Here is a 14,760-nt window from a genome sequence, read left to right as displayed (position 1 = left end):
TAAATGAATAATTACCTGCTTGTAATAATGCCTTTCTGTAAGCAAAATTTAGTAAACATGGGACTTAAGAAGAAAAGAGAATTAAAATGTTGTGCAAAATTTAAGATGCTACTCCCATCAAGAAATGGACAATTCCATAAAGACTTCTCTTCAAAACTTAGTAAATTCTGAACTAAGAGATACATTTGTCAGCAAAGCAGGAGTGTGGGATCTACATTAAGCATACGCTTTTCAGATCTAGTCATGCCAGGGGCTAATGCGGCTCTGCTATGACCAACAAACTGGTAAACTCTTTATCATGTTGCCTACTAATAATGTAAGTAACTGATAAATTGAAAACTTGACTGGAAAAATTTCACCCAAAAATTATAAAGAAGTGCTAAGTTGGAGAAAAAGTGTGTATGTATGTGCACATGTCTGCATACATGATGCACGAGCTAATCGGTAGCAATCTAAAGAGTGATTTTCCCCTTGTCTTGTGAATTTGTGGTGATGACTCCTAAGTCAAAATGTTTAAGAGCTTCATGTGCAAGTCTGAGTTCACAACTATACATTTCCTTTATAATTAATGAATAAATAAATAAGTAAAAGTAAGCATCTCCATCTAGTCTGCATGACATGTTTATTTTATGGTGAAATAAAGCATCCTTGCAGAAGTACCCTTTTGTCTTCACTGAGTCTGAAGGAAATTTAAGGTGACTAGTACAAACTTAAATGACTGGTCTTTAGTCACATAGCTGTCTGGTCTGAATCCAGTTTGTTTTGCCGTGCAATCACCTGAATGCAGTGAGGAACGCATATGTTGTCTCTCAAGATTTTTGAGAGATGAATTAGTGAGCACTGAATAACAGTGTTTCAATTAATTTTCTCAGGCATATAGTTCTTAGGGCTGGGACACTGACCAAACATGCGCATTTTATCTGCTCAACGGGAACAACTCTTTTCTTGCTGTGCCTGTTTCCATGGCTGTAAAATGAATACGATATTGTTTTTTGTAAAACACTGAGATCTGTAGTTTAAAACTACTATTTAAGTAGCATTATTCATGGCATTATTATTATGAAGATGCTGAAATCTGTAACTGCAATCTATTTCTAAATATAAAATTTTCAGCTGAGAACCTTTAGGGCGTTATCAAGAGTCTATATGTCTTGACTTATTTAACTGCTTATTTCCATTTTGCAGCTTTAGAAACTGAGGTCACAGAGGTGACATCTTCACCATCACTCAATTTAAGGGCAAGGAATTGATTCAGGAAAGTCTTGTGATTAAGTCTTTATTTTGCTTGGTAGAACGCACTCTCTTCCCATGCTTTCTATTTGAGAGAGAGAGATGTAAATATGCATGTGTATAAAGAGGTAGAAGCTTTACTGTATATTTTGATGTAATTGCTCAATGTGTACACCAAAATAACAACACTGTGCTTTGGATGAGACTGGAAATCAAGAGTCTACTCTTATGTTTGGTCTCGAAATATGAGCAGTATCTTAGGAGAAGAAAAAGAAAGCTTCAGCTGAGGAATGTATGAGCAATGCAGGAGTCTTGTGGAGGCATCTCAAACTTTTCAGAGAGACAGTGGTAAAAATGTCAGATCTTATGCATGAAACAGCAGAGAGGAAGTATTGCATGTGATAATAATTTTAATCCAGAATGTTAGTGCTTTACAGAATAATTTTGCTGATCTTAAGTGTTTTCTAAATGTAGGGGGATCTCTGTTCTGCATCTTTGGCTGAGTTTTGTATATATACTCACCCATACGGGTTGTACAAGAATCCTGTTAACCCAGACATAACATCCCATGGTTCCATGTATATTATTAATTTAAAAAAAAAAAAAAAAAAAAAAAAAAAAGCTTTGAAATACTATAGGAAAAAATGATTTTCTCTCACTCTCTCTTCATCCAATAAAATAAACGTTGTGGTCCAAGTGTCTGCTGCTGGGAATATTTGTGTAGACAGGATGTTTTTTTATTTGCTCAGTTCAGTCAAATACTTTTGCCGTTTCATTTCAATTTGTCTAAATTACTAGTTCTGATGTTCAAGAAAGTAGTCTGTGATAGTAATTTCCACTTACATTTCATCGTGTGTTTCACATTTCAGACAGTTGAAGAAATCATCTTGTCTACCACATAAATGGTATCAAAAATGTATAAATGCATTAAAGTCGATAAATGTTCAATAAGCTAGAAATATTATGTTACAGTTTGATTCTTTATTAGGTTCATTTTTATCAAAATAAAAAGTATATTTTAAAGAATGTGTATTTTCTGCATAATTCTATAAGCAGAATTTCCTGGACCTAAGTTGCTGATAAACTCAGAATAAAATATAGACCATTAGGTTTATGTATATTACCACAGTAACCACGTCTTTATTTTGGTTTGATACTATTAATTGACAACACTGATATAAAACACTGGGGGTAAAGATCCTGAGTGTCCTATAGATCACCATATCTTCAGGACAAAAGAAAAAAAAAAAGTAGCCTTAAATGGCAGCTTTTATCCTACTGTGCCTTTAATGCTTGGCACTGGTAGGAATGTTTTGTTGAACTTCTTTTTAGGCTATGAATTAATTTGTCTTCTTCACAGTGTACTTAATTACATTTTCTTTGATTAGCTAGAGAACTGAGGACTGTTCTAATCTTCCATTAATCATCTCAAGGTTTTTTCTCTGAAGGTAGTCTACAAATTTAGTTTTAACAAAGGCAGCAGAGACTCTCAATAATGTCCTAGAAACCACTAATCTGTTCCTTATATGTAAGAGGGATTCTGTGCAATACTGTAGACCAACACAAAAACTGTAATGTTGGTAGGAAGAAGCTTTCTTTTAGGCAGTTCATTCTAAGTCTAAGCACCTGGACAGGCTTTTCCAGTAAGCTATTGCTGAAGGAATGCTGGTAGTAAATAGTTGTAAGAATTTGCTAATTCTGACAATTTTTTTGAAACTTCAGATATCAGTTAAGTTCTATTTTGAAGTCCAGACTGGAAAACCTCCTTCATTAGGCTTTCTTCATCTGTTTCAACTAGCTGAATTCACACAGACTACTGTAGGCCAATTAGAATAATTATCAGCAGGAATATCTTGTGAAAGATCAGATATGAGAGCTGAGCATCTGAGCAATTACCGATACATACAAAGATGCATGTTTAGAGATGCTTTCTGACAGTTTTTTTAATTGGCCTTAGTCTACCTTGCACAACTACTGGAAAGCTTTTTCCTTTTTGTGGTTCCCAGAGGAGTACTTAGGAGTTGCAGGAAATCTGAGCTGTGTATGAACTAATACTCTGGTGCCAAGTAATCTGCAGTCATGAGATTCTTACGGCTGTCCTTACCTAGAGAATAAAACAGCGTGTTTGTGTGAACATGTTTATATGAGCATCTTTATGCAAGTCATCAAAATGTTTTACCCAAGAAGTGTGTCTTTTTAAATTTTAATTCATCATATTGCTCTTACAATTGACAAGTGATGAATTTTTTACTTGGAGCTTTCCTTTGAGCTTTTTACTATGCTCTATCTCCAGCTCCTCCTTACTTATCTGCTATCTGCTCCTCCCAACTGGAAATGCAACAAACCATCTTTGTTTAAATATTGCTTGCTATTTTTGAATGCGAGCATCCCAAAAATATTATTTAGCTCTGTATAATAACAGATTCATGTTTCCTGTGTTGAACACTGAAAACAGAAATAAATGATCCCTAAAAATTAGAGCAAATAATTTCCTATGTAAACACACTTTTTTTTTTCCTCTGGATAAGATAGAAAATGACATTTGTACTGCTAGAAGACTTACCAGTTTCTCAAAAGTGGGGAATCAGTAAATGATGCTGTTCAACAAGATGGTGTTTCTATCGCTCTTTGAAAAGAGGTAATACTCTAGATGGAAATATCACTGTCTGTTATTTTTTTATGATCCCCCTCTCCTATGTATTATTTAACAATTCCTTCTGAGCTGAGAAACAGGTCTGGATTTGAGAACAGTAATTCATTATTATATATATGCATTTTGCAAGCCTGTGTACATTTTTGTTACAGACATCTGATGGCAAGATGGTAAATCTGGAGAGATATGGAAAAGGAATCTTCTTTTTAGGAGGAGAGAAAATTGCCTCTCGTAACTGTCATCCCTTCTTTTTGCTATGTCTTTCATTTAACTGAAAATTGTAGAAAAGTGAGTTATTTAGAGGATTTTTTACTTATCATTTTTATTTATTTATTGCTGCTCTTCATTAATAACTGAGTGTTTTAAACAGGAACATAATTACAGCACTTCTTTCTTGGGGTAGTGAAGGTTAACACTGTTTAATCCTATAGTTTGTGGAAATCATCTTGAAATCATGCTTGAAAAATTTGCTGTGAGATGTGGAGTTACAGGACTTAATGGCAGAACTGTGGGCTGGCCAGAACTGCAGTCATGTTTGCTAGGGATTGTAAGCCTATTAGAAGTGGAAACTGCATTTGGAGAAATTTGGAAAGTGCTGATTTTGTTCACAGAAGACCACATGCTGTTTTCTGTGGTAGCTTCTGCAGTCAGCAGATCAGTAGTCTTGAATAGTGCACACTGCCAAGAATGCCCGGAGTCTTGTTGCCAAACAGCAAGTGTAAGTATTATTTGAACACTAGTCTGTCATAATTATTTCAGTGTGATACACAACAGGAGGTGCTTGTTGTTCTTTTCAGTCTTTGCGTATAGATAAACTTTGTGTACTCCAGGGAGTTCTGCTTTAATGTTTTACCTCCATCTTCTGCTGTATTCACATAAAGTCCTTGCTAAATTTAAAAGAGGTAAGAGTATTTCCCAGTGCAAACTTGCATTTTTACTTTTGTATGCTTTAAGGTCCTCATATCATCTTGTAATATGCAATCTGTCTTGTCCATCGCTTCTCATCTTGGGCTTCTTTTGTCTTTGTCATACTCTGTTAAGTGATACTGTGCCCACTTACTGTAAAAATTAAAGCATAGACTTTTACTTTGGTTATATTAAAGTCAACTAAAATGAGAATTTCTCCCATATGTGTTTTGCTAGTGCTCAGGTTTCTCAGAATGCTGCCTTTCCAAGCAGGATCTTAAAATTGAAAGTGTGGTGTTAGACCCTGCCTCAGACTTCTCCTTATGCCTCATTCTTTCTGCATGTACAAAGGAAAAGTTCACTCTTCTTTTGCTGTCTTCTTTTAAAATAATTATAGACAATTTTAACCTTCTGGATATATTCTGAAACTTTGGCTTCTGAATAAACTGTTGCCTTTTTATTGATTATGTACTTGCATTGGAGTTCCTGTAGCAGTGCTAAATTTGAACCAGAAATACTTTATCTTTGAGTGAAGTCTGCCACCCTTTGTGATGGTCCTTTGTCTTCAAGTAGTCCGTATATTGGCAACCCAAGTTTTTTGTTTCTTGGAATCTCCTATATGCAACCAACTCTGTAAGTACAGCAACATTTAGTATCTGATCAGCCTCTAAGCAGCAAGTAGTTTTGACCATTTCTTTTTGCATACTGCAGAGTAACTGATACCTTAATGTATTACTCGGAGTTGGTCCAAAATGCTGATATTTTCTGTTCATTTGACTTCAAATTTGAACTCTTCGTATTATATTTCTCAAAGAAGAACTATTTCAGAGTAACTTACCTCATTTTGAGAACTGCTCATTTTGAGAGACTTTCCAAGACCCTGGTAAATCACGTGGATTTAACAGGATTTACTGACATCTGAGATGCATACTAGTTACAGTTATATTGCACCTTCATTTTTTTTTCTTTTTCTTTTTTTTTTTTTCCTTCATTTGCCATATTTTTATGCAAGTGACATAACTGTTAGTAAGTTATCAATCAGCTGATTTTCCAAAGAGCATAAAGTGCTCTTGCTTACTTGATATTCTGAATTATTGTTTCCCAGTCTTAGTGGCTTTTGGATTTTAATTTCTGTTTCGCAGTATTCCTGCACTGAAGTGAGATCTTTGTTGTAGTTTGGTTGTCATTTTTTTTTTCATATGTGTAGAAAACACAAGAGGAAGAAAACAATCCCAGATAAAAAATTCATTAGCATTTATAAATGAAAAAAAAATAAATGATAGGTGTTTTTGATAATACAAATAAATATGTACATATGTATACATGGTTGTAGCAGTTCTGATTGCTTCTGTAACACTGGCAGAGGAATCTCTTGGGGATCTCACAAGCTATTTAAAATTCTTCTGTACCAATACACACTTGATAATTGGATAATTACTGGCAATTAGCCTAAGGTCGTTAAGTAGCTTGCTAATGTTAAATGGGTCTGTAGAGTTTAGGCTTGATGTATATCTTTGTAAGGCACTTGTCTAACTGTCTAACAGATATGTCTGCTTGCATTATGTATGGCAGAGTAGTAAGAAAGCAATATTCTGTTTCTGCTAGAGGGAAAATACAAATAAAACTCAACAAGAAGCTACATACATGTCAGGCAGAAGCCATGGTCTACATAACCACCCAGATAAAGGTAGATTTTATGGTCCAGTTTCACAGGAATAACCTCAGGGCAAGAAACCGAATTAGAATATTGCCAATAAATATCAGTCTATTTCTTCTCCTTCCTTCTTAAAAAAAAAAAAAAAAAAAAAAAAAAAAAAGCTCAAAAAACACCCTGACTTTTGAAGACCCTTGTTGTGGTTTGGAAAGAGGATTTTGTTTTCCTAGTGAGGTAGTTTCTGAAGGTCATGAAGGAGCATGTAGCTCTGTGTTTTATTGAAGAGTGTTTGGGTGAGCAGTATCTTTCAAAATACTCAGTCTCCTCTTACCATACTCACGCTCTTTTCCTTCAGACTCTTATTAAAATAAATGTTCACTGTGAAAACGGGAAGAAATCAATGTATCACATTTGTACTTGATGGCTGTCTATCTTTTTATCAAACTACCATTTGATGTTCTGATGTTTTTGTGATGAATTAAACTGTAATAAAGACACCTGTTATATTTTGTATTGGAAAGTGATTATGAGTGCATTTAGTATTAATATTTTATATTCAATTATTTGTTTTATTTCATTAATTTTAGCTTGGCGCTTTACACTTAAGCGTCCAGTCGTACTTTTTTAGGAATAGAATATGATTTTGAAAATTTTCAATGTGTTTAATAGTTTGCTTAATTCTCCTTCATTGTTTGTACTGATTAGCAGTTTAGGTGCATTTAGGTCATTAATTATTAAATTAAAATTTAGTTGTCTCAGTGCTTACTTGTACTGACATTGCTTTTTACGTTCTCTATGACTCTAGACTGCAGTCAGTGATTGTATACTGCTTCTTCAAATGGTTAAATAGCTGCAGATGAGTAAAATATTTTCTTGACTTACATGGAGTATCACCGATTCTTGTTATGTAATTGTCTCAGATAGCTGTTTGGGGCAAACTATCCCTCAAACAGCTTACCATGAAGCTCTCTGCAGTGAACAGGAGAGACTTTTCTCTCTCTCTTGCTTTCATGTATTTACATTTTTGAGTTCAAAGTAGTTCAGTAAAGAGAAACTAAGGTAGAAGTTCAGACCTATTTTAGAAGTAAGCTATCATATTGAATTACATTTCCTTTAATATTTCTCTCTAGATTCCCTCTGGCCAAAGATTCGTGTTCCTCTGAAAGTTGTTAGGACTGCAGAAAACAAGCTCAGTAACCGCTTCTTCCCCTATGATGAGATCGAAACAGAAGCAGTGTTGGCTATTGATGATGATATCATCATGCTAACCTCAGATGAGCTCCAGTTTGGCTATGAGGTAAGAGAACTCTTTTTTTCCCCCCTCTTACACTGTCCATTTCAACACTGTGTGTGTTTTTAAAGTGGAGAAAGTGTACTTCTGATTCAATTTGTTGCATCTCAGTTTATTGTGGCATTTCAATACTCACTGACATATTTTTACAGATTGGGATTACTTTATGGAAAACACTGCCAGCTAACAGAAAAAAAATCAGTAATTGGCACTGTGAAACCAAGAGCCTTTAGAAAGCATTGCGTAATTTGTGTTGCATAGATTTGTAATGGAATTGGTCTGGAAACTGTGAATAGGATTCATTCCGTCAGTTTCAAAAAGTTTCCAGATATGACAACTTTAGTGCTGTATAGCTTAATAGTTCAGATATTTCGGAGGAGATTAAGCAGGGATTACAAGGGTTGATTGAAGTTCCATACCTTTGCACACTCTCTACCTTGCTGGCTGCTATGATGTAGTATCTTAAAATAAGTCATTTGCTCAGTTGTCCCATTATCAACCTGTTAACATTCATACACCTTAGTATAAAAATAACTTTTTTTTTCATTGGCCTCTTTACTGTAAAACAGCATTTTCTCTGTTGGTAGGGGTACATTGCCATCACATTGATGGACAAGACAAGTTTGAGAGATTAAGTGTTGGGGACAGAGGAGGCCTCTTGAGGACATGCCAAAGTAAGGTGGAGTGCAGTGAAAAGAAGAACCGAAGAATGTCAAGGAGGCACATGTATCATATGCTTGAGATGGCAAAGCTTCAACAGCTGCTGTTGTAATGACGGTGTCAACAAAGAGAAAGTTTGTCCAAATCAGTTACCCATAGCAATATGATGGGGTGAAAGTCTTCATAGACACAGTTGAGTTGTTTGTCCAAAAGTATACTTGAGGAAAGCCACTCTGTTAATTTCCTTGCAAAACTTTGACTCAAATGAATTTTGTCTTCAATTTCTGCGTATATGACATAGTCCATAATATGACATTATTGTCATGTATGCATATAAGACAAACATGCTCTGTTTGTAAATACATCATAAACTTCACAGAATGTAAGAGAACGTTTAAGAATATATCATTCACAACCGTACCTGCAGTATCAAGAGCAAAACAACACTGGGCTTTGTATATGAGAGCTAGAACAAAAAACAATTACCTAAGTTGAGTGAAAATGTTGAGAAGAATGAAAACTACTATTCAAAAATGCAGGAAGCAAATGAAATGTGATAGTTGTATCATTTTTTAATACTCAAATGTATTTGTTATGAAAAGAAGGGTTTTTTTAGAGATATTGGAAGTATTCACTGTGAATGTTTCTCGCTTTCAAGGCAAAGAGCCTTAGCAAGCAAAAAGGTTTTAGACTCTGGAAGTTATATGTGCTAACGCAGATATGTTGATACCTTAACAAAGATGTTAGGAAGAGGAGGTAGAGGTTTAATCTATTGTGTGTCTCAAGAAATACTTCCCTTACTTACTTATGTCTGTGTTGGTGCTTCTAACTACTACTTTGAGAGTGAACTGTTGTGATAAAAAATAATACATTCATAATATGCATGCTGTGTAAATTCTGGTTCCATTTCCAGTTTGATTTTCCTAGAGCTGGCTTGAAGTATATAAGAATAAACCTAAGAAACCATGTAAGTAGTTCCAAATGAACCTCTGCTACTGGCAAAACAGGTTTGGAAGGCTTTGAAGCAGAATTTTTGTCTGCACCACTGCAGCTGAGTTACAGTTGTGTCAGCCAGAAGTCTTGAGTTAGTACTGTGAAGCCCAGGCTACTGAAGCATTAATTAGAACACGCTCAATTGAGAATATCTGTAACTTCATATATATTGAGTCTAGTGCCTTAGGCAGGAAAGTGTTATCCTCTTGCAAAAGGGTGAGGCAGAGAAAGTTGAAGTGAATTGCCCTGTGGCTGGTGTGACAAAGTGACAGCTATGTCCCTCGGCCTGACTGCCAGGCTGTGCTCGCTGATTTGTTGACCTTCTGTTGGCTGCAGGCTCTGCCCGAGCAACAGGCCTTGTGTTTGGTGTCTGCTTGGACACGTAATGGCTTACACTGGCAGAATAAAAGCTTTTTTTTATTATTATAAATCTTATTCCTTTTTAATTTTGAGAATTTATCTTCCTACACAGCCACATAGATGGAAAATTGAAATGTCTTATGAAGCAGATAGTCGAGACAAGCCCATGGGAAGCTTAAACCCTTACATTTTGAGATTGCCTTTTTTTTCCCCCTGTAAAATAAATGAGTAAAAACATCTTTGAATACAGAAGCACAGAGGATTATTTTATAAATATACAGTTTTCCTCTTAAGAAGGGTGAATGATGTAGTTCCTACTCTCTGGCACAGAAATCAGGGGTTGAAGATTGATCTTTCCTGTCCCTGAGTGTCTGTGACTTGTTTGACAAGCCTGAGCTGGCTCCCAGATGTTTAAATTGTCCTCAGCCTGTGATAATTTATTTATCTGTTTATGTGTGTTACCAGAAAAAGTATCTCTCAGACTCTTGACTCATTTGCAGGGGAATCCAGAGGGAACAGTAGCAGCATATAATGTTACTAGAAAGTTTTCTTTTAAAAGTTTTTCTGCTTCTGCTTTGGTCATAAGAAGGGTTGGAAACGTGACATTTTGTAATTTTCTCTTCTCCTCCTGACATCCTTAGACCTTACATTTAAACATATGGCCAAACCCTCTCTGTCACAGACTTGTCTGAATGTATAGAGCAAGCCTAAAAAAACCCAGAAGCTTTGATCTCGGTACACTTTCAGCCATAAAAAATTATAGTAACACTCAAAGTGTCAGACATTTTTTACTTGTTAAAAGTGAGCTATTATGGTACAGTGATTTATTGCATTGCATAAATCTATTGAAGCAAGCAGAAAAATAGTCCCTGTGTGCTGCTGCATTAAAGTAGCATAAGAATACTCGGGACGTTCTGACTTATGAAAAAAGACTACTTCTGTACGTTACATACTGAAATCACAGACATGGCTTGAGGCACTGGAAATAATCTTCTGGGGCTGGATCGTTTTTCATAATTACCAATCTTTGTTTTTCACAGAGAGAGTATCAGAGAGCCAAGAAAAGGAGCAAGTATTTAAAATATCATAATCCTAAAAAATTAAAGCAGAACTGTTGGCTGCTCCTAAGCTGTTTGGTGTTTGAATGAGGGACTGGGAGCGTGCATTCTAGTATTCCCACCTCTGAGCCTCGGCTGGCCCCAGGGCAGATTGCTAGCATTTCTGTCAATCTGAGAAAGGGATAATGGTTTCCAAGTACGAAGTTCATGAAGATATCTTATTAGGTAGTTACAAAGTTATTGTTAGGTGTTCTTACAAAGTATTTTTGTTAAAGGAATATTAAAAAAAATAATAATCTAAATTAGGATTGCCGCTCTGAGTGCATTTTCATTGTAGACAAAATAGTTTAGTGCATTACTACATTTCTGGGCTTTTTTTGTTGTTATTGTTTATGGTAACTTTTTGCCTACTGCTGGTAGAATCATTGAGCAGACCTCAAAGATCATCCAGTTCCAACCCCATGCCATGGGAAAGTTGGCCAACCCATTAAGCTAGGCTGCCTAGGGCTGTACCCAGCCTGGTTTCAAGCACCTCCAAGAATGGGGCACTCACAGCACTCTGGGCAGCAGAGCCAGGGCCTCACCAGCCTCTGAGTGAAAAATTTGCCCTGACATCTAACCCGAATCAGCCCTCTTTTAGTTTAAAACCATTCAGTGATCTTACCTCAATTTTTCTTTAAATTTTGAATAGCCAGTGTTCCATTCTTACAGTGCTGCTGGGTAGCATTGGAAACTGCAACTGTATTCAGTTTATACAACTAGAAAATTTAAGAATTTCAATTAATTGGGTTTTGTTTTGTTTTGTTTTTAGTCTGGGAGATGGTTCATCCAAAAATATTTAATTTTGGTGTTGTCTAGCAGAGTCCTGGGAATAGCACTAGCTGCAAAGAAGCATACCTCCTCTTCACTTGGCAATATGTTCTTCCCTGGCTGTGTCCCTTAGCAGTATTAACTCAAGCCATCCTTCTTTAGCCTGTGAAAGCTAATAAGATCACTGTCTGAGATGGAATGTATTCCTAACAGACGAAAAATTTATAGGCAACCATCAAACAAGAAAATTGACTGCAAAAAAGGGAGTAGTATAAGAAAAATTACCACTTTCCCTATTCTGAAAGCTTTCTTATAAGCAGTAGCTGTACATAATAATTTTGGCACAAAACGTTTGTATGGATCTGGGCAGTGAGCTGGATGCAGCTATTTGGAGCCTTTCCCAGAGTTAGCTTTGAATGAGCCAGTGATGAACATTAAGAAGAAGCCAAGCTTTTCCACTGACTTAGATAGCGTTACATTTAAAAGGAATCTTTGTTTAATGCAACTAAGTTATTTTTAAGTGCATCAGACTGACAATTTTCAGAGGCCAGAGCTGGGGTAATGTTGAGCTTTACAGTGATACAAAGAAATCTGTATTAGCAACATGCATTTTATTGATTTTTGTTTTATGTTGTTTGGACTCTTTTGAGATAACATTGAGAGAGGTAAAACTGTAAAGAATATAAATATGCTGTTGAGTTTTGTGAAGGCGCTGAAGTCCCTTGGGAAGCAGTAGCTGAGTTTAATCTTTCCTTCAGCTGCATTTAATATGCGTGTCGTTCCCTTTACGAGGATTCTTAGCCCAGTGTGGTACAGATCTGTAGTGTTCTGTCAAATTCTTTGCTGATCCTCAGTAGCTTAGGTGGCGGTGCCTTCTAACAGCTGTGAAGTGAGCATTTTAACAGTAAATCAATAATAATAAAACCAGCAAAATATAACCGTTATATTTTGAGACCTAGAAAGTAAGGGATAAAATCTTGAGGGTGGCTATACCTTTGTCTTTTTGCTCTTTGTTAGTGTCATGTCATAGCACGGTAGGTATCTCAAGCCCTCACTGTCTTGTCTGGATTTCTTTTTTATTATTTGTTTATTTGTTTATGATTAGTAGGTGGCAACAATTCGTGACAATGTACTGTGAATCCTGTTTCTTGAGTTCCAGATTGTCACTGCTATTAAGAGCAGTCTGTTAGATGGTTTTCCTATCTAAATACTGTCCCAGTACCTGTGCCCTAGAACTGTCTAGAAGAATTGATTTCTGGTTAAAGTACAAGACAGAGAGTCAGAGGATCTGTTTCCCATTCTTGTTTCCCGTGCAGTTTTTGGCAGGTTTCCTCATCTGTATGTTTGAAATAATAACCGCTCTCATCATGGGATTCTGAAGCTATATTAACTGACAGCGATAAAAATGTGTTGAGATGCGTAGATGAAAAGGTATATATTAATGCAGAATCACAGAAACATAGATACAGAAGCAGTAAATTAATGCTGATTGTTTTATCATATTGCTTTGACTGGATACGCTTGCATAGAGTCCTTAACAGTCCAGGCTCCCAGCTGAAATGTACTGGCACATGGAAAGTGCCCTCAGTGAACTGCAGGCAAAGTTAGGTTTGCAGTATTGTGGAATTCCAGATGACACTTTCTGTACTGCAGATTCAACTGTAGGATTTCTTGGTGTTTAGTTCAGAGAAAAAAAATTGCATGTAAAGTGACCCTTGGGAACTGTTGTTGTTGATCTGGCATACTCAGTGAAATTTGGATATGTGTTTGCTTACTTACACGTTACCGATCTGAAACAGAAACTCTTGTGGCTTAACACTGCATGTTGAAGAGTCAAGGCACACGATTTTCCGACAAATCTAGCCATTCTTTGGATCAAAATAAAGGACAAGTTTTGAATAATTTGTCTGCAAATAATGCAGATGAATATTGACTTCACTATTGATTATTAAAGAGGCATACTGTGTATTTAGCAAGCAATTAGCATTCGGACTCCTCTTAATAATTGTCATCCTTTCTCTCTTTTTTCCTTATGCAAAACTTATCCATTATTTAATGTGACCAGAAGTGTGGAGATCTGAGGTTGCATTAATGATGCCCTTCTCCTTGTTCTTGTCTACTGTGTTTGATCCTGTAGTCAGCTACAAAATAATGTATGGAGTGACAAGGATGGTATCTTGATTGTATCCAGCTGTTTGGAACAAGTCAGGGGCAAAGAGGCCCTCCATGTAGTAGTAGATCCATCCAAGCACCCATTAAAAAACACCAGAAATATTAAAACATAAGTTGATTTTAAGTCTATTCCTATCAAAGGAAGCAGGTTGGTTAGATGCAAAGCCAGCTGTGAAAGTAGTTAGGCTGCAGCCGTATCTACTGATTTTAACATCTGAAGTTCCATTTTAGTCATGCTTGGTTTTAATTAGTGTTAAAATCTTTTTGAATACTTGGTCGCATTTCTCCACAAGAAGAAAGTCAATATGGCTTAGTGGTTGTTTGCACTGAAATACGGCATCCCTGAACCGCTGGGTCCTTCCAGAACAAGCTCAGGAATTTTTGTACTTTTTCCGGTCATATTCTGATTTCAGGAATTAGGACTTTTGAAAATCTTTGCCCCACTGTACTGGTACCCTCCCAGAAGTAGGCATTTCATCTGGACATTCGTATTTGCTATGCAAGAAAATTTACTACAGTGTTCTTTTTTTCTTCTTGTTCTCTTCAGGTTTGGCGTGAGTTCCCAGATAGGCTGGTTGGATATCCAGGCCGACTGCATCTTTGGGACCATGAGATGAACAAATGGAAATATGAATCCGAATGGACCAATGAAGTCTCGATGGTGCTCACTGGGGCAGCATTTTATCACAAGGTATCTGTAACATACAACTTGTGGTATACAACATGAACCACTCCTTAAGAGCCATATTCTGTGAGTGTCTTGTGGTGCCGTAATAGTTTTCTGCAACAACCAGAAAACCAGTTACCAACTTTTCCTAAGATTCCTTCTCTTTCTATGGAAACAACTTATTTGTTTCTGCCTGTAAAGTAAAACTGTTACTTTCAGAAACTTACAGAAGAACTCTTGTTGGTTTGCCTGACCAGTAAGAACATAGCATATTTTGCAATGAATGTAGCTTTGTAACTAGAAGTT

At 36.3% G+C, this 14,760-nt stretch overlaps 1 protein-coding gene across 1 annotated transcript in view; it reads left to right on the top strand.

Moving 5' to 3' along the window:
• EXT2 (exostosin glycosyltransferase 2) overlaps positions 1-14,760 on the top strand; it is a 67,682-nt gene that overhangs the window by 44,404 nt on the left and 8,518 nt on the right. The window contains exons 10-11 of the mRNA XM_072338874.1: positions 7,574-7,740; positions 14,335-14,478. Of these exons, the coding sequence (XP_072194975.1) occupies positions 7,574-7,740; positions 14,335-14,478 (311 nt within the window). The remainder of the gene's footprint in view (positions 1-7,573; positions 7,741-14,334; positions 14,479-14,760) is intronic.

This window comes from Excalfactoria chinensis, chromosome 5, assembly GCF_039878825.1.
Source record: "Excalfactoria chinensis isolate bCotChi1 chromosome 5, bCotChi1.hap2, whole genome shotgun sequence".
Lineage (NCBI taxonomy): Eukaryota > Metazoa > Chordata > Aves > Galliformes > Phasianidae > Excalfactoria > Excalfactoria chinensis.
This window is presented reverse-complemented; position numbering and strand designations above follow the sequence as displayed.